At 42.1% G+C, this 21,207-nt stretch overlaps 1 protein-coding gene across 1 annotated transcript in view; it reads left to right on the forward strand.

Moving 5' to 3' along the window:
- The window catches only part of renbp (renin binding protein), an 84,682-nt gene extending 78,098 nt beyond the window's left edge, over positions 1-6,584 (forward strand). Inside the window, exons 9-11 of the mRNA XM_060063483.1 lie at positions 43-174; positions 304-391; positions 6,159-6,584. Of these exons, the coding sequence (XP_059919466.1) occupies positions 43-174; positions 304-391; positions 6,159-6,232 (294 nt within the window). The 3' untranslated portion in view covers positions 6,233-6,584. The remainder of the gene's footprint in view (positions 1-42; positions 175-303; positions 392-6,158) is intronic.
- Positions 6,585-21,207: the final 14,623 nt, after the last annotated feature.

The raw sequence follows: 21,207 nt of genomic DNA on the forward strand, positions 1-21,207 counted from the left end.
TTTAATATTGACACAAATATTGATCTTTTTCTATGTTTTCAGCTGGAATGGAGTATGAAGCTGTGGTGGCCTCACTGCGAGGCTCTTATTGCCTTGTTGATGGCTTACAACAACACCAAGAAACCAACTCTCCTTGACAGATTCACTGAAGTTTACGAGTACACCTTTAGCCATGTGAGTTCATTTCTGTCCAAAATATTTCAGGAATTATAGGTTGATACTAATACACAAGGCAGTGTCTTTCATTTTTTTCTTACTATCTTTATCATCGTGTTCAGTAATAAGTTGTCTGATTATTTTCAGTTCTCCGATCCTGAAAATGGTGAATGGTTTGGCTATTTAACACAAGAAGGGAAGGTGGCATTGGATTTCAAAGGAGGTCCATTTAAAGGTAATAGCATATGAGATACTCAATCAGGAATGGGCTACTATTAGAATAAAGATGCGGTTGATGGTGGAACTAAATCTGTAATGTCTTAATTTATATTTCCATAAAGTCGTTTACCTGATGAATTCATATCAGAGATATTCACAAGCCATAAAATATAATTACAATCTGAAGACTTCGAGTTAGAGCCCAAGACAAATTTTAAGCCTCTGAGCACGAGTCAGATTCAAGTATCAAGTGAAACAAAAAAGAAAAATTCAGGCTAAATGTCAAAAACTATAGAAATATCTATAGAAATGTAATAGCCTGTGAGGAGCTGCAGCCAAAGTAATGCAATACTATTACATTTTTGCTTTACCTGTCCCAGTCTGGCTGACAAGCGAGCACACTCTGCAGTAGGTGCGGGAGGGGGGCTTATGGAAATAAAATAGCCTACGTTGATTTTCCAAAAGACAATTTTATCAATGACAGTAATTACTCTTGTTGTTTGCGAGGCGTTAGTGGCAACTTCAAGTTGACTCTATTCTTTTTAGTTTATTTATTTGGGACATAGTCCTACACCCTATTCTTTTAGTCTGTTTGTGTGGGACATACACTCTATTCTATTTAGTCTGTTTACATGGGACATACACTCTATTCTATTCAGCCTGTTTATGTGGGACATAAACTCTATTCTATTTAGTGTATTTATGTGGGACTTACGTCCAACTTGAGTCCCCGTCTCAAATTCATAAACCATGGCAGGTTTGTATTCCTGCCTGCTCTTACGTCTCTCAGCTTTTTAACAATAAGAGGAGCAGCAGTAAACAGCCGCAGATAAGACATCGCTGAGACCGTCAGCGTAGTCAAATAGACTGGAGGATCAAGTTAACGGGGGATCTTATCTAGCAGGGCTACAATATTTGCGAGGTTGTACGATTCAGTGTTCATTTTGTTAACGAAAAATATGACGAAAATGTTTCTCAAAGACCTTTTTTCCGTGACTAAGACGAAACGTTGACGAGCTAAAAATAGATCTTGGATAATAAAAACTATGGGGAACGAAGTCTAGTTTTCGTTGGTGAGACAAGACAGGACTAAAATGTTAGTGGTGTGGTGGACATCCAAAATGCATGATATTTTCCCCCAATTGTGCGTCTCATCTGTCTGTCAAAATGAATTGGTTGAGGAATGTGCGCAGCTTGAACCCCAGCCAGGTGCTTCTGATGACCCAATTTCAGAATGACGGCAATCATTCGCTCAGCTATGAGCCAGAGAGCTAACGTTATGCATTGTACATATTTATTATTCAAAATTTGTCCCAGCCTTTGCACCACATATAATCTAGGGCAGAGGTTCCCAACCTTTATGTTGCGGACACACCAAAAGCGTATCCCGCGTACCATGTACGCGCGTAATGCAGCTAAAATGTTGCTTGACCATTTTGTGTCAAAAATGGTCCTACATACGCAGCTACGCGCCTGTGGCTGCGCTGGATTTAGGAGTCCGAGGAAGGAAACCCAAACGCCGCCGTGTCTGGGTGCATTATAGAGCTTGAATCGGGTTAGATTACTTACTATTTAGTTACTATTTCCACCCAGAATAAAGATAGTTGTCGGCCGTGGCTGCGCTGGAGTCCGAGGTAGGAACCCCAAACGCCGCCGTGTTTGGGTGATAGAGTTTAGATCGGGTTAGATTAAATAATCTCTGATATAAATAACAATAATCGGGTTAAATAACTTCACATGGTGTGTCTGGTGTGTTTCCAGCATTCGTAGTGTTGATCAGCAGAGAAATAGTCCGCCAAGACGTTGAGGTTGCTTAGCATCCAGACACTCAGTCCATGCAAGTGAACGGAGCGTTCCCTCTTCGTCATAACTATCAAACCAAACATCCTTCACATTCATCGAGCGAACATTATGAAAGTAAAATGCACATTTCTCGCTAAAAATGTTTCCATAAACGCATTTAATAGCGTAACTATGTTACTATTTCCACCCAGAATAAAGAAAGATGTCGGCCGTATGCTTCTGTCCAAGCTCACTACTCTCTGCCAGTGACGTCGGGTCAAGCTCCACGCTGATTGGCTATCGCGGCTAAGCGCCACGCGTTGTAGCGTTGAAAGTTAAGATTTCTGAACTCCGGGCGTTGGTGCGTTGGGCGCGTTACTGCGTTTACGTGCGTAATTACATGCGTCTGTCGCGCGTAACGCCCCTAACGCGACGCTTCATCGCATGTAACGCGTCTACGCGCCTATACCAATGGTTCCCTATGCAAAAATGACGAGTTTGGACGCCCCTAACGCGAGTAACGCGTTTGGTGTGGCCGTACCGTTAGACTGCTGAGGCCCAAATTAAATTCTGAAAATCTTCCGCGGCCCACCCACATTTTTACTATGAGACGACAATGAGATTAAGCATTTCTTCATTTATTGAATGTAATTTTGAACAATGTTCTGTTTAAAATAAAAAAAACTGTTCAACATATTGGCATAACCTATAAATAAATTTAACTGTTCATTGAATTCATAAACTTTTAATTCATAAATATTCGTTCATACCTGACCTACGCTAATGAGAAGGTTGATGCTGCATAGCCAATGTCAAAGACTTGATGTTTGGCTGAATGGATGTCAGCTTTAAAAGGAGATCTGGCTCAACATCCAGTTTATTCCTATACTTTGTCTTCAATACCACGAGCACGGAAAAACCAGTTTCACACAAATATGTGGTGCTAAAAGGCATCAGAAACATCAATGCCTTGTTTGCCAAATCAGTGTATTCTGTGTGTGTGTGCATCCAGAAATGTGTTAACTCCTTCTGTGTGAAGACATGTTTCAAAGCAGAGTCACAAGATAACTCCACAAGGCTGTCTTGCTCTTTGGAGCTCAGACCTGCGAGGACATCCTCATTATGGGAGGCAAACGGATTCTGAATCCAGCGGTGCTGTTCGCTGAGCACCGGGAAGTACACCCGGAGCTGCGTCCGCAGGGTCTGCAGGTGTTCTGTGACGGCATCTGCCACAGAATCCGGGATCTGCCTTTCCTCTTGAATGAGAAGTTCTGATAGATTGTCGAAGGACTCATAGTTGTTCTGTCGGGCCCGTCTCTCCCATAGCTCGAGCTTCCGAATTGTGGCCTCTATCTTACTGTGGACATGGAATGTGGTCACAGCTTTTCCCTGCAAGGATAGATTGAGTCCATTTAGGTAGCCGAATATGTCAGCCAAATAGGTAAACTTACAGATCCACTCGAAGTCACCAAATCGGTCTGACAAGTCAAACCGAGAGTCGAGGAAAAATGTTCTGAGTTCGTTCCGAAGTTCAACGAGTCGAGTGAGCACCTTGCCACGCGAAAGCCACCGGACTTCGGTGTGCAGGAGAAGCTGTTGGTGCTCGCTCCCCATCTCTGAACATAATATGGAGAACAAGCGTGACTGTAGTGGACGACTTTTAACAAAATTCACCGCTCTGACCGCTTCTTCTAAAACGGTCTTTAACTCTGCAGACATAGTCTTTGTAGCCAGTGCCTCTCTGTGTAGGCAGCAGTGGACAGCTGTCATCAGCGGAGCTACGGCTTTGACCCTTTTTGCGACTCCATTGAGTCTCCCCACCATAGCTTGTGCTCCGTCAGTGCTGAGCCCAACACACTTGGTCCAGTCGATATCATTGGAAACCACGAATGCATTCAGAGATTCAAAAATGGTTTCCGCGGTAGTACGTGACGGTAAAGGTTTGCAAAACAAAACATCTTCATGTATCTCCCCTTCAAATTCATATCTGACGAAACAAAGTAAATGCGCGAAGTTAACAATGTCTGTCGACTCATCAATTTGGAGAGCATAAAAGCGGCTTGCTCTTACTCTGCTTATTAGCTGTTTTAACACATCTGTAGCCATGTCGTCAATGCGTCTCTTTACTGTGTTGTCTGACAAAGAAATCAAGTTCAGTTTTTTGGCAGCTTTCTCCCCGATCATCACTTCCACCATCTCTTTGGCAGCGGGAAGAAAAAAATCCTCACCGATTGTGTGTGGCTTTCCTGTTCTTGCTATTCGCTGCGCCACCCGATAGGACATGTGGATTCAATTGTTCTCTTACGCATCCGATATTCTGCCAGCTTATTTTCCAAAAATTCCCGTGGCTAGGAAGAGTACTGTCCATGTTTCGTGTCCAAATGACACCGCAGCTTGCATGGTTTTAGAGCCTCGTTTGATAAAACCTCAGAGCACAACACACAAACAGGCAGGGGATCCTGTTCAGGCCCCACACTTCCCAGTGACAGATATTCTTCTGAATACTTCCTACGAGGTCTTTTCTTCGCTGGCTCACTATGGTCTTCTGATTCGATGTTGTTAACTACTTTACTTCTTATTTTTCCACCTAACAACCACTGCTCCATGATTAGCACGTTACCGCTCTGGAGGTGTGCAGCACGTAACGAGAATAGAACATTACCCATAATCAAACGATCCGACCAACCCCGCCAAATCCAGCAGAACAACCGATTTCGTTAATCTAATCATCTACTTAAACCATTCAATCCTTTTTAGTAATCCGTCATTATATTTTTGTTTGTTTGTTATAAATTCAGATTTTTCTTTTTTAATCGAAAGGTCTCCCACGGCCCACCTGCAATACCTCGGCGGCCCACTAGTGGGCCGCGGCCCACAGGTTGGGAACCACTGATCTAGGGTCTATGGCATATAACCGGGTTGTCTGATTACAGTTTAATTCATTTTTCACAATTTACCAGCTCTCGTTTTGAAGACGAATCACTGCGCCATTTGTTTCAATGGGAATCGCGACGGTCTATACTTTCAACATAAATTGTACATATTTATAATTTAACATTCGTCCCAGCCTTTATACCACGGATACTATAGGGTCTATCGCATATAACCGCGTTTTCTGATTACAGTTAAATTTTTTCAAAATTTACCAGCTCTCGTTTTGAAGGCAGAACAGACAATTTGACTGGAACTACTTAGCAGGTGTCCATATATCAGGGGTTATCCTAATTGAATTAGTTAAAAAACAGAAAACATTTTGACTAAAAGTAATGACTAAAAGTTGACTAAAATGTAAGGACTTTTGGTCGAATAAAACTACGAAGGAAAACAATTACTAAAATGTGACTAAAACTAATAAGCATTTTCGTCTAAAGACTAAGACTAAATCAAAAATAGCTGACAAAATGAACACTACGATTGCAGCACAGTATCCGTGCGGTCATCCAGGGGCAAGAAACAACATCCTGGAAATCCTAGGTAGTATAGGTATCGGGTGAGATAACTAGGTCTAAAACCTCATCGCCACGTGTTAGTGGTGAGCGATTGTAATCCAACCATTTTGGATAGGATGCTTCACAAACCGTTCGAAGCCTGATGTGTCTTTGATAGACAGAAAAAAATCACATTAGGCTCTGTCCCTGACTGGGCAGATATATGTTAATAGACACAAGGGTTCCAACACCACTAAAATCAAACGTTTATATGTTTAACAAGGAATACAAAAATAATAATTTGGTGGCAATACAATTTCATTTTAATGCATCTGGTGACAAAATTAACTAATTCACACAATTGTGCTTTGCTATAATATGCGAGCTAGTGGTCCGGTCCACTAGCTGTCATATTATAGCAGAGAGACGGCATGTAGCATCGCTAGTGCAATGGTTAGACCATGTTTTATACATTGATGGTTTGTGCATGCACTCTGTTGTTCCAAACATAGATCAAACTGTGGTCACCTTAAACTGTAATGCTGTCAATAACCAATATCCTCTCTTCTTTAGGTTTCTTCCATGTCCCACGGTGCCTGTACATGTGTGAGCGAATCCTCGATGGGCTTCTAGGAGATAAAAACTGAATCAGTTCTAAATCAGTCACAACATCGATCAGTTGGTTGCAGTTTAATTTATCTTGATTGGTTGATATGTAAAGCCATTTTGAAGAGCAGTGTGATCAAAGTGCTATAATCGTCCAAGAAATTATTGTGAATTGCACTCCAGATTATGCCAATTGTGTATGATTTGTGCGATGCTTTTCTTAAAAAAACAGGCAACTTCGAAATTAACTTGTATGTATAGTCAACCTATTTTTAAAACGTCAATGTACTGTATCTGTTCACAAAAATCGAACATTTTAATTGTGTAGTTTTAATCTGAGCCTTCGTCGCATCCTTTTTCTTTTGAAAAAACAGATAAACAGAAGCAACCTGATCACTGGTTCTTGTTTGTATGATGTTTATTTTTTACATTGATTGCGGGTTGAAGTATGGGTTGAATCCTGTTTCTTTGCTCCATGCAAAATCTCAGCCCTACCCCTTGCTGTTGCGCGTTCAAGCTCAGGCCCCGTTTACACAAAGGGGAAAACGCAAATATTTCCACGCGGTTTGGCCTCTCATTTACACGAAAACCCTGTTTTTATCACAGAAAACAAATATTTCTAAAAACTCTGGCAAAAGTGGAGATTTCTGATAACGCTGGTTATGTGTTGTCGTGTCAACTGGGAGAAACAGGGTTTTAGGTTCTCATGCGTCACATTATGTGCCAGAAAATGCTTAACGTCCTATGTTTACAGTTTGTTTGGCAATCATGCTCCATATTGGTTGTTTAGAAAGGAACAGGAAGTCGATTCTAAGGATTCTGATTGGCTTGCATGGCTTTATCCTTCTCCCTACACTGCCGCCCTTAGGGTTGGCATAGTCATAATGGTGCTTGAAGTAGGGCTGGGCGATATATCGAATATATGCGATGTATCGCGAGATGTTCTCCAGGGGATGTATAAAATGCCCCTGTCGCGAACATCGAATACAAATTGGCACGTAATGTTTATTTTTGCCGCCGCCGGCATACTCATTGTGCGTTCACACCAAACGCGACGGGCGACAAAATCCCATATAAAGTGAACGTAGACGCGTATTGGGCGAATTCTTCGCGAGAGAAAACCGGCACCAAGTTTTGATTTGTCGCGCCACACTTTCGCTGTGCAGAGGCGAGCGCGTTCACGAGGATTTGTGGCGCGACAAAGTTGAAATGTATTTTAATTTCTCGTGATGACAGCCAATCAGCGTTCAACAGCGTGGTCACTGAGTGACATATGTAACGTAAACAGCCAATCAGCGTTCAACCGTCAAACTCAGTGCAGTCCGGGGTAAACTGCAGCATGGAGGAGAAAGTGATAGTTGCCGTTTGCGACTCCCGGAGCTCTATATATAATAGTATATAATATAATATAATTGTATAATATCAAAAGCTCGCGTCCGACGTCTCTCCCTCTTCCACAAAAGGTAAAGACATGCAATGGCACAAACACACTCACTCCCCCCGCCCGTTGCGAGTCTGCGAGATTCTCATGGACGCGCGTGTGTGACGTAGTCTGGACGGCGCGCTGCTGTAGGTGTGTGTACCTCCGACCGGTGAGTGAGAACAGCGAGAGAGAAAAAAGGATGGAAACTGAGGATTTGGTTTTGAAAAAGAATAGCATTGGATCCGTCGTCTGGCAGTGTATATATAATAATTATTATTAACAGTTAATAAATAATTAACGGTTTGAATAAATGCTGTGTTGGTAAATCTAACTTGCTGTGATTTTCCTTTTCTAAAGTTCTAAATTGTTCTAAATTGTTCCAATACAAAGCACTAATGAGTTTAAACAATATGTTGTTTCATGTAATCTACATGCAGACTTATATTTCAGGAATACTAGAATTATTCCTGACGTAACATTATGCCAGACATGGTTGAATCGAGCATTTATGATGTGCTCTAGAGGAGATTCAAAATATATCGAGATATATATCGTGTATCGAGATATAGTAAAAATATATCGAGATATTCATTTTGGCCCATATCGCCCAGCCCTATTTTAGCGGGTTGATGTAAATGCCAACTTTTTTGAAAACGGAGGGGGGGAAACATTTGTTTCTCTAAATACCCTGCTATGTATAAACGTGGCCTCAGTGGAGCCATGTCCCGCAAGCCTTTTTAAGGTAGGGTAAAGGGCTATTTATGGTTCCAAGTTCCCGCAACCCAAGGGGGTTATAGACCCCTAGTCTCGCAAAGCCAGACCAAACTACAACAAGTAGAATGGTCTGGAACCACGCTATTTAGAGCCGGCTATCCGGGGGGAAACTGGGTTGGCCTGTTTTTATTTCTTTAAACCAATCACAATCTTCTAGGGCAGGGCTAACCCCGGGAAGCAGCAGCGGTGTCCATGCAAAATAGTGCCGCCGGGGGGGAAATTATTTTGATGGAACGTCTTCACGTTCAGAGGCTGTCAGAGAGATGGTTCAATCCCAACCGCAAACGCCACAAAAACCATAAACGTTCACAACTGCGTCGAACCGCCTGCGTGCTCATGGCGTTGCGGGAACGTGGGACCATAAAGAGCCCTTAAGGGGTAAGGGGGAGGTCTAACATCCCCTCAACATTGAGATTTTCGATGGGGCACGCTCAAAGAAACTTAGAACGCTATAGTTGTGACTTGCTCCCACAATGCCTTGCGAGAAAATGGAACAATAAGGAAAAATCCTAGGCAAGATGGCGGGAAAAAAGATGCGACAGGATCGAAAACCACAAATGTAAGTGTTTTCTATGTTAATAATAATTAAATAATTGATGATGACCATCGCATTATCATTATGCCGTTTGAATGTTTTACAGGCATTTTCTTTGGAATAAGCACACCAAAACACCACACCAAAACTCCCAGAGCAGAGCTCCCGGACTCACGCCGTCAGCTCCGCGGGCAGCCCGGCCGCATGCTCCGCAGCCCGTCTGCAGGCAGCCCGGCCCCGGTCCACGGCAGGGGAGCTGCAAAATGGGCCCGTGTCCCATTTTGTTCAACAAAATGGGACAATGATATCCATATGTTCCATTTTCTATGGACTCCAGGTTGAATATAAGCATTAATTCCCTGCCAAGTAATCCAATTGTTAGTTTTAAAAAGGCTTATTAGCCTGGAGAATTGTGGATCAATCAGTAGCTACGTTTACATGCACAGCTTAATCGAATTAAAGCCATAGTTCGATTATGCTCCTAAATTGGACAACTGCAATATTACATGCATACAGCTTATCAGATTTCGCTTGTCCGTTCATTTGCCGATTTTTGTGTAATGTAGATCGGTTAAAGGTTTTTACATGCATGCATGGGCGTAGCGGACGCGGGGTAAACGGGTCCCCCGCACTTCCCGTATCAGTGCCCTCTGTCCCCCGCACTTTTTACAGCCATTACAACCATTCAATTCATTTATAACACGTGGAAAAACGTTTTTCCGAGCCGCCTTTGAACGCACCATGAGCAGGCGGAGCCAGGTGGCACACACCGCTATCGTGTTGTAATTTCAATAGATTCAGATCTATTTCAAGCATGTTCAGCAAACTAGCAGCCAAGAGGCAAAAAACTTTACCTTGTTTTCTCCAAACAAACCATGTAAGTTGAGTAATGTTGTTGCATGTTGTTTAGCTAAAAGATGACTGACTAATAGATGTCAATATATCAAGTTAAGCTGGTTAACAATTGTTAACTGTTACCAATGTTAAATCGCTTGCTAGGTGCAGAGTAATAGTAACTAGTGACAATTACTCTGTTACATTTCCTTGAGTAACTTTTTGGATAAATTATACTCTTAAGAGTTGTTTTACTGCAAAATACTTTTTTACTTATATAATTCTAAAGTAAGCACAACAACCTTGAGAACTTGTGCTCACGGTTGTTTTGCACATATTTGTGATTAGGCCATGACTGACATGGGATTACACCATGTCTGGGAGCACCCAGTATTGCTTTCATGGAAAATGGAATGCACCTTGCAGTCCATGCTAAATTCGAAAAATACATATAATCTAATAAATGAATAACAAATGTGGCCAGACGTCCCCCAAGGTCCAAAGAAGGGCCACAAATATTAACATCACAGTTATTTAACTGTAGAGGATAACATCAGGATCAACATCGAAACTTAAATTACTTTTTAGTTAATATAACCATTATTTCATTTTTATTATATTATTGTTTCTACTTGGGTCTAAAAGAAATCTAGAACTGAAAATATTATTTTGTAATATAGTTAATCAGGAGAGCCTGTAGCCTTTGATTCCCTTAGTTCAAAATGTAAATACTGACATGGATGTTTAAATATGTAGTATATATATTTAATTTCAAAGAGATTTTTTGTTTATTATTTATTTTGCAGATATTATTTGACTACTGCATTATTTTTGTTTTAAAGATAGCATGATATAGGTCATACCAATCGTCTTAGTCAGTGGAGCAAGTAAGTTACATATTCATTAGTCTTTCGGCCTGTAGCATATAAACAAAATGAAGCAACTGTCCCATATTTCTAACTGCATATGAAGTAGACATTGAGACTCACCAAAAATGGACACTAGGACAGTGATCATGATTTGTCTCAATATCAGAATAACAACAATGGGTAAAATATAGGGATGGGCACGAGTAGTAAATTCCAAACTCGAGTGATCGAAGGAATTCCTCGAGGATCAATCGAGTAGGCTACTCGTTTAATCAAATCTATTTTTAGAATGCAACGCATCTGCAGCAGGAATAGGCCTAATGATGAACGGCAATAATACCAACCAAACATGTAATGCTTATTCTCCATCAAAACAGTCAGAGTTATCATTATTTTGTCGAGTGTTTGGGCACCGCACTCGCGGTGATTTATTGGGAACGGTCGCGTACGACACACACACACTGCTCCGCAGGGGTGTGTTTTGTGTGTGTGAGTCTGGGTGTCGCACGTACGCTCCCCGGGACCAACCCAGGTCGAGCCCGCTTGTTTCCGTGAATCGTCGGTTTCACGGAGGCGCTCGGTCCGGCTCGGCTCAGTCGTAATCCGGTCCGACCCAGGTCACTCTGTTAAGTCCCTTCACAACAGTTTACTTTAACCCGAAATAATAATAGTTAATACGAAATGATGATGTATCTTTTTTGCCTTGTCACCCCCTATACACGTCAGTCACAATCAACCATTGCCTGTACAATGCGCCACTCACCGTGAGGGGATCAGCTGGGAGAGCGCGTCGTTCGGCTTTGCCTGTGTCGAGGGATCGACAGGGAAAAGGACTCGAACGATTGAGTTTACCTACTACAAATGTAGTCAGGTAGATTTATTCTTAGGTCCAATAAACACAATAACTTTTACAACTGAGTATAGATTTGAAAAGAAAAGACAGTAAAAGAAGAAGAATATAGATGAAAAGTTGCCTATTAAAAGTAGGTACCAACGTTTATTTCGGGTGGATCCCAAGGTTGGGTCTCTAAGTCTAAGTACCAACGTTAATCTCGGGTGGATCCCAAGGTTGGGTCTCTAAGTCTAAGTACCAACGTTAATCTCGGGTGGATCCCAAGGCTGGGTTTCTAGAACTAATGTTTTTTAACAACGTTTCCCAAGTGGAGCCCAGGTTTTAACGTTGACACAACTCTCGTGCCACAGTACACCGCACGACCCCGAGAGTTGCCTTTGTTGAGTTAATCACGCTTGAGACTAAGCTAGTGCTAAAGAAGATTCCTATTAAAAGTACCTACGTCCTCTCGGGTGGAGCCCAAGGCTGGATTTCTAAAACTGGGTTACCAACGTACTCTCAGATGAAGTCCGTGGTTGGATTTCTAAATCTAAACTAAAAAGAAAATAGAGTCTGAACCGAGCGTTACGGTGTCAGAGTCCCTAAGATGAAAATCTATTGCTATGAAGGCCACAGTTTTTTGGAAGCAGAAGAGCAGGGCAGAGCAGAGCACACGACACCACACACCAGCAGCAGAAGAACCAAAAAGACTGAGTGCTGAACACCGACTGAGCTTTCTCTGCAGATTTCCCTGTTTTACTCTCCTGATAACAAAAGATCCTTTGATAAACGTTCCAGAGTTTCCCTTATTTTGCCCGAGGGGCAACACAAGAAGCTTGAAGTTGTGCACATGCTATCACGCGCCGAGTGTTCATACATCATGGGATCTAAAGGGACACATGTTCTTTGTATTCTTCCAATGTTTCTTCACAAGGAGATATGTTTAAGCATTCAATTTACTACATAAAAAGGGTATATAATGTAGCCAGTTGGCTCTATGGTAAGACATTTTAAGGCACACAATTTTAACACATAAGAATATCTAAAGTAAACAATTTACTTTCTCAAAGATATGGGATACACAAGAAGTTATAAGGTAACCAATTTACCTTATCTTAGGATATATTTAAACACACAAGAAGTTATAAGGTAACCAATTTACCTTATCTTAATATATATGTAAGCGCACAAAAAGTTATAAGGTAATCAATTTACCTTATCTTAAGATATATGTAAGTGCACAAGAAATTATAATGTAATCAATTTACCTTATCTTAAGATATATGTAAGCACACAAAAAGTTATAAGGTAATCAATTTACCTTATTTTAAGATATATGTAAGCACACAAGAAATTATAAAGCAAGCAATTCACTTTATCATAAGATATATATGGTGACCTTGTTGACAGCATGATTCTGGAGTAATTCTGGAACGGCTAGGTGCATCAATATAGTGAGTCCTATCGGGACACACGTCAATTTGTTTTTGCAAACGTTCAAAACACATTTTCCTTACAAAAATTTCAGCCTGTCCTAGAAAATACGACCGCATAGGTCGTTTGTACCGCCCCAAATTACGACCCACTGGAGCGTATCAAAATGTAGCGCCTCTAGCGGTCATACAAATAACGACATTCTGAAGTCTCGGGGCCGCTCGTGGACGCTCGTGGTTGCTCGGGACGCGCGTCGCCATATTAATCGTTATTATCTGAATGGGAAATGCAATATTTTAGGACAGATACACCATTAAACGTGTTTCTAATGACATTTCTAGCGAGAAATGTACATTTTCCTTGCATAATCTTTAGTCAGTGAATGTGTATGATCTTTATTATCTGAATGGGAAATGCAATATTTTAGGATCGATATTTTTTTTTCCGCGCGAGCTGACTGTAGAGAGAGTCTGTCATTGGGCGACCAATCTCAGGGTTGCCAGAGCCACGATAATTATCCTCCAAATACGACCATTTTGGGCCTTTGGTACGTTACTTTGCCATTTCCAATCTGGCAACATTGAGCACCTTGCCGCTTCCACTCTGTTTACAACAGCACATTACATCTGCAGCCATGCCTAAACGTAAATGTAAGTTCACGGACGAACTAAAGAAAAAAAAAAAAGTAATTTATTATTTAGAATATTGTATTTGTTATCATTATTGCTTTAATATATGAGGAGGACTGAAAAGTTTCTAATTTTCTTATTTTAATGTGGCCATATAAAGATTTTATTATTTAGAATGTTTTATTTGTTATCATTATTGACACATTTAAATGCCACAAAAAAAGATTTGTTTTACATTTGCACTTTGCAATTTTGTTCAAGTTCAATAAATAGATGTTCATATTTTCATTTGTGACATTTGTATGCATTCACATGGTCATGGTGCGGCATGCTATACACTACCCCCCCCCCCCCCCCCCCATTTCTAGCGAGAAATATACTTTTTACTTGCATAATCTTCAGTCAGTGATTGTGTCTGATCTTTAGTTTTATAGTTATTAGGAAGATTTAATCGTCTCGCTCGCATGTTTCAACGACATCAGGTTGCTAGGGATGCTGCTTTCGCTAAACTAGCAGCTCACGTGTTTCCTGCGTTTGTGTTATTAAACCGTTACTTTATGTAACTTTTAATGATATTGTAATAACCACAGGCGAGGTATTGAGCGAAGTAAGCTTGATAGCAGGTTTATTGGATTCCACAATCGGACAGGCAGGCACAGCTCCACCGGAAAACTACAACAACCAAAACTCCCGCCCGGAAGGAAACCCCCGGAACCCCCTCTCAGAAGGCCCGCACCTTCCTCCCAAACCCTGTGACGCTAAAATATCATCTTGTTAGAAACCCGTTTATCTGAGAGCCAACCCAGTAGCCAAAAGCATACGTTGACAGTGTACGTTTTCGTGAACACTGGATTACGTCGCATTTCAACATAAAATAGCGTGCTAAGCACACATACACACGCACGCACGCACGCACACACACAAACAATGCATTTCGCTGCTAAAACAACAACTTGGGCTGCTTCTCGGACATTTTGGGTGGATTTTGAACGGTATGTGGGCAGGACGTTTTTTGCAGGCAGGACCTGGCAACCCTGCGCTGTTGCCCGAGGTGCAGAAATGCTCCGGAGCAGATCTGGATCCACCATGGCCAAAATAATTGTCATGAATAGCATGAATAGATTCATGCATTATCATTCAACTTGAACATGTGTTTTTACAGTATATAGTGGTGGAGGGATGACGTATGTTGGCAAACCCGGAAGTGAGCGTCGACCTGGGTTTCCCTTGACAAAAAGCCAACGGGTTTTTCCATTGGATTTTGGATTATTGCAGAAAAATTTGCATTTTTGAAGCACCTCCACAAAAACTGAAAATAAATAAATAAATAAAAAATAACTGTGCTCCAAAGAACGAAATGTAAACCAATGCATTCTGAATGGGAGTGTTTCTCCGATTTTTCCATGCTACACAGAACGAAATGTAAACCCATACAAATAAAGACTTCATGGTCATAATAATTTAAATATCATTAAGCTACTACTGAGTGTGTAGGGAGGTATTCTATTTTTTTCAACGGGGCTGAATCCAGTCACTTGACCGTCATGGTTGCTATGGTGGTTGCTATCGACCGCCCCCTCTAAAGGCCGATATATGCTCTGTTTTAGACGTAACACGTAAGCACGTAAGATACATAACCCCCCCTTGCGCGGTAAAATATCCCCCCTTACGTGCTTAAGTGCGTCGCCCAAAATTCCTGACCATGCGACTAAAACACTACGGCCCTACGCAGCTCGCAAAGACTGTGATTGGCCAGCTAACCACATCCTTTCAGGAGTCTCACATTTCACAGCGATTTCCACTTCCACGCCCACAGATTCGTTCGTTGCTCCCCCTACTGTTCTGGCGGAGAATCCCCTTGCAACACGCGCAATCCTTAAGGAACCGTAAATCAAAACTTGTCTAAAACATGTCCCTTGTGTAAATTACGTGCTTACGTCTCTGCGTCTAAAACGACCCTAAATCGGCCTTAATACTCGTGGCTCTAAAAACCACGCGGCAAAGGAGCTGCCGTCAATTGGGTTGTTTTTGTCGTAAACTAGGGTCCGATGGTTGAAAAATAGACAGATATTCCAAGGTATCCTTAAAAGGCAGCTTGGATGTGTTTATTTTCTGCAGTTTAGACTTCTATAACTTATTTTTGTAAGCAAAACACCAAGCTCATTGATTTAATGAGGGAAGGTTATTTGAAACAATTTATTCAATAAATATTTGTGAGAGGTCATTCCTTCTCCTGATTTTACTTCCTATTTATGTCTAGGGTAAACCCCTACTGTCCACAAGCATCCCCCCCTGCCCATATGGATTTGGAGAATTGTTGCCACGTCCCAGTGGTGGAGGTATCATATATCAACCCAGTCGCCAAGAAAAAACGTCGACGGTGTACGTTTCCATGAACACTGGAGACGTACTATTACAACGTAAAAACAGCGTGTTATACCTACAGTATCCACGCGTGCCGCTGTGGAGGCGGGTTTCGGGGTTTGGGTTTCACGGCTTTCGCGGCAAATTGTGGACACGATTGTTTAGGGGGGGGGGGAGGTAGACTGTTGTTGACCGGGGAGGGGGGGGGAGACACGTTTGTTGAGGGGGGGGGGGGGGGGGGGGGGACACGATTGTAGGGGGGGGGGGGGGAACACGTTAGTTGAAGGGGGACGACGACGACGACACGTTTGTTGAGGGGGGGGAGACACGTTTGTAGGGGGGGGGGGGGCACGCTCGACAACGAAAGTTGTTTTTTATTTAAAGCTCGACAACGAGAGTTGGTTTTTATTGAACGAGACTTCAACACGGAACAGCTGCACGAAACGATGGTCACGTCACTCTCGGTGACGGTGTCGACAACAATGAACACACGAACAATGTTAATAGAACAACACGCAACCACATAACATCCCGAACCCATTAACCCCACTTAATCCTAACAACAAAACAAGTTAACAAAAGCCCCATTTGTCAACTGAGAACCCCAATTCCCAGAATCCCCCGCGGCTCCGGAACACGGCGTAGCTCATATTAATCTTTATTATCTGAATGGGAAATGCAATATTTTAGGACAGATACACCATTAAACGCGTTTCTAATGACATTTCTAGCGAGAAATGTACATTTTCCTTACATAATCTTCAGTCAGTGAATGTGTATGATCTTTATTAATCTTTATTATCTGAATGGGAAATGCAATATTTTAGGACCGATTCACCGTTAAACGTGTTTCTAATAACATTTCTAGCGAGAAATATACTTTTTACTTGCATAATCTTCAGTCAGTGATTGTGTCTGATCTTTAGTTTTATAGTTATTAGGATTTGATCGGCTCGCTCGCATGTTTCAACGACGTCAGGTTGCTTTCGCTAAACTAGCAGCTCACGTGCTTCCTGCGTTTGTGTTATTAAACTGTTACTTTATGTAACTTTTAATGATATCATCTTGTTAGAAACACGTATATCTGCCCAGTCGCCAAAAGCATACCTACGTTGACAGTGTACGTTTCGTGAACACTGGATTACGTCGCATTTCAACATAAAATAGCGTGTTATACACACACACACACGCACGCACACACACAGACACACACACGCACACACAAGCACACACACGCACGCACAGACACACAGACACACACACACACACACACACGCACACACGCACACGGTGCATTTCGCTGCTAAAACAACAACAAAAAAATATTCCCTCAAATAGTATTACTTTCAAAACGTTGGCCAAAATGGCCAATAATATCATTTTTTATTTGGGATGCTTCTAGGACATTTTGGGTGGATTTTGAACGGTATGTGGGGGGCACGTTTTTTGCAGGACCTGGCAACCCTGCGCTGTTGCCCGAGATCTGGATCCACCCCGGCGTGGTGCCGTCTCCTTTTGACCTTTTGACCCCAGACTTCTGGGGGAATAGCTGAATCAATTCATTAGTCAATCAGAAGCATGTAAATATCTTCACGGTGGTGTAAGAGGACGAACAAGGTGTCCTTCAACATCTACGCTTCCAGGCGATTGCAACGGTGCCACACATGAGCATATTCGAACATGTTTAATGGTAGTAATTAGCTGTCGAAATTGGAGGCCTTAATCAATACTGAGCAGCTATTGATTTGCTTCCCGATAAAGATTAGTCACAAATGACATGTTATTTAGCATCTACACGTTGAGCTGAGTCCAATGACACCAAGAACGACACTCTAGCTAATGGTAACATGTATTTTACATGGTACACCTAGGTCTAGGACATGATCTCGGTGTAGCAAGAGGCCGAGCTTGATCTCATTGGACTCAGCTTAACGTGTAGATGCTAATTAACATGTAATTTGTCAAAAATCTCCATCGGGAAGCAAATCTATAGCTGGTCATTATTGATAAAGGCCTCCAAAATCGACAGCTAATTACTACCCCGAAACATATTCAAATATGATCATGTGTGGCACTGTTGCAATCGTCTCGAAACGTAGATGTCAAAGGACACCTTGTTTGCTCTGTTGCACCACCGGGAAGATATTTTCATACTTCTAATGGATTGATTCATATTTGAAGGTTCTCGGAGTGAGACTTTAAGTGGCTGCAGCAGAAGTGTTGAGACGAAAGATGATATCAAGAGATTTATAGAATATTCCCATTCACATTATGATTCTTCGTCGTAACATCCGACCAAACATCCTTTACATTCACAGAGCGAAGATTATGAAAGTCCAGGCTCAGCAAGTGCTCCATCTCGTTGCACCTGCACCCAGCGGCTCGCTAGCCTGCAAAGACCTAATGGTTCAGAATGTGGTGGAAAAACAGTTTTTGAGATAGGAAGGTCCTACCGCCCTGAAATTTTAATACCTTATTCTAGGGCCTAACTGGGACCTCCGCACCGAAACTTGGCCCGGTCGGACCCCGAGGGCAGGAAGGGGGGGCCTGCCCTCTGGGTCTGACCGGGCCAAGTTTCGGGCAGGAAGGGCCCCCCCTTCCTGCCCTCGGGGTCCGACCGGGCCAAGTTTCGGTGCGGAGGTCCCAGTTAGGCCCTAGAATAAGGTATTAAAATTTCAGGGCGGTAGGACCTTCCTATCTCAAAAACTGTTTTTCCACCACATTCTGAACCATTAGGTCTTGCAGGCTACACTTCTGAGGGGCTTTGTCCAAATGACACTCCATTTGGGAAAACTTTTTTTCTCTAAGGGCTAGAACTCCAAATCTCGGATATGTCGTACACGGGGCCCCGGTGCATCCCTAGCTATCTCGAAAAGGTCGGCAAAGGGGCGTGACCTCCAACAGTACAGTAAATGTACGTAAGACAGAGGTTAGTTTCTAGTCCCCATTTTTTGTGGGATGGAGGTGTACATTTGTGGCTAAAGGTGTGTAGACACAGCTGGCCTGTGGCCACGTTTTTGAAGTCGGGGGTCAAAAGGTCAAAAGGAGCCGGCACCACGCCGCTTATGAGATAACAAAAAGTTAATGTGTGTTTCTCTCATAACTTTTTGTCATTATTAAAGAGAGGCCTGATTCTCAGATATGCATGGTGGATGGCTATGGGTGTAGGTCTGGGAAGAACTTCAGGCCAAAATCTTGCAAGCGAGCCGCTGGGTGCAGGTGCAACGAGATGGAGCACTTGCTGAGCCTGGACTTTCATAATCTTCGCTCTGTGAATGTAAAGGATGTTTGGTCGGATGTTACGACGAAGAATCATAATGTGAATGGGAATATTCTATAAATCTCTTGATATCATCTTTCGTCTCAACACTTCTGCTGCAGCCACTTAAAGTCTCACTCCGAGAACCTTCAAATATGAATCAATCCATTAGAAGTATGAAAATATCTTCCCGGTGGTGCAACAGAGCAAACAAGGTGTCCTTTGACATCTACGTTTCGAGACGATTGCAACAGTGCCACACATGATCATATTTGAATATGTTTCGGGGTAGTAATTAGCTGTCGATTTTGGAGGCCTTTATCAATAATGACCAGCTATAGATTTGCTTCCCGATGGAGATTTTTGACAAATTACATGTTAATTAGCATCTACACGTTAAGCTGAGTCCAATGAGATCAAGCTCGGCCTCTTGCTACACCGAGATCATGTCCTAGACCTAGGTGTACCATGTAAAATACATGTTACCATTAGCTAGAGTGTCGTTCTTGGTGTCATTGGACTCAGCTCAACGTGTAGATGCTAAATAACATGTCATTTGTGACTAATCTTTATCGGGAAGCAAATCAATAGCTGCTCAGTATTGATTAAGGCCTCCAATTTCGACAGCTAATTACTACCATTAAACATGTTCGAATATGCTCATGTGTGGCACCGTTGCAATCGCCTGGAAGCGTAGATGTTGAAGGACACCTTGTTCGTCCTCTTACACCACCGTGAAGATATTTACATGCTTCTGATTGACTAATGAATTGATTCAGCTATTCCCCCAGAAGTCTGGGGTCAAAAGGTCAAAAGGAGACGGCACCACGCCGGGGTGGATCCAGATCTCGGGCAACAGCGCAGGGTTGCCAGGTCCTGCAAAAAACGTGCCCCCCACATACCGTTCAAAATCCACCCAAAATGTCCTAGAAGCATCCCAAATAAAAAATGATATTATTGGCCATTTTGGCCAACGTTTTGAAAGTAATACTATTTGAGGGAATATTTTTTTGTTGTTGTTTTAGCAGCGAAATGCACCGTGTGCGTGTGTGCGTGCGTGTGTGTCTGTGTGTCTGTGTGTCTGTGTGTGCGTGTGTGTGCTTGTGTGTGCGTGTGTGTCTGTGCGTGTGCGTGCGTGTGTGTGTGTATAACACGCTATTTTATGTTGAAATGCGACGTAATCCAGTGTTCACGAAACGTACACTGTCAACGTAGGTATGCTTTTGGCGACTGGGCAGATATACGTGTTTCTAACAAGATGATATCATTAAAAGTTACATAAAGTAACAGTTTAATAACACAAACGCAGGAAGCACGTGAGCTGCTAGTTTAGCGAAAGCAACCTGACGTCGTTGAAACATGCGAGCGAGCCGATCAAATCCTAATAACTATAAAACTAAAGATCAGACACAATCACTGACTGAAGATTATGCAAGTAAAAAGTATATTTCTCGCTAGAAATGTTATTAGAAACACGTTTAACGGTGAATCGGTCCTAAAATATTGCATTTCCCATTCAGATAATAAAGATTAATAAAGATCATACACATTCACTGACTGAAGATTATGTAAGGAAAATGTACATTTCTCGCTAGAAATGTCATTAGAAACGCGTTTAATGGTGTATCTGTCCTAAAATATTGCATTTCCCATTCAGATAATAAAGATTAATATGAGCTACGCCGTGTTCCGGAGCCGCGGGGGATTCTGGGAATTGGGGTTCTCAGTTGACAAATGGGGCTTTTGTTAACTTGTTTTGTTGTTAGGATTAAGTGGGGTTAATGGGTTCGGGATGTTATGTGGTTGCGTGTTGTTCTATTAACATTGTTCGTGTGTTCATTATTGTCGATACGTCATCCCTCTCCACCACTCTATACTGTAAAAACACATGTTCAAATTGAATGATAATGCATGAATTTATTCTTTATTCTGCCATAGTAACACGGTAAATAAATGGCAAAAATAGGCTGAGAACGAATTCGTATTTACGATATTGTAGCGACCCTGGGACAATTAAATTGTTTTTGTGTTATGTGTTGCATTGTATTTCGTTGTCCGTTATG

This window comes from Gadus macrocephalus, chromosome 10 (assembly GCF_031168955.1).
Source record: "Gadus macrocephalus chromosome 10, ASM3116895v1".
In the NCBI taxonomy this organism is placed as follows: Eukaryota; Metazoa; Chordata; class Actinopteri; order Gadiformes; family Gadidae; genus Gadus; species Gadus macrocephalus.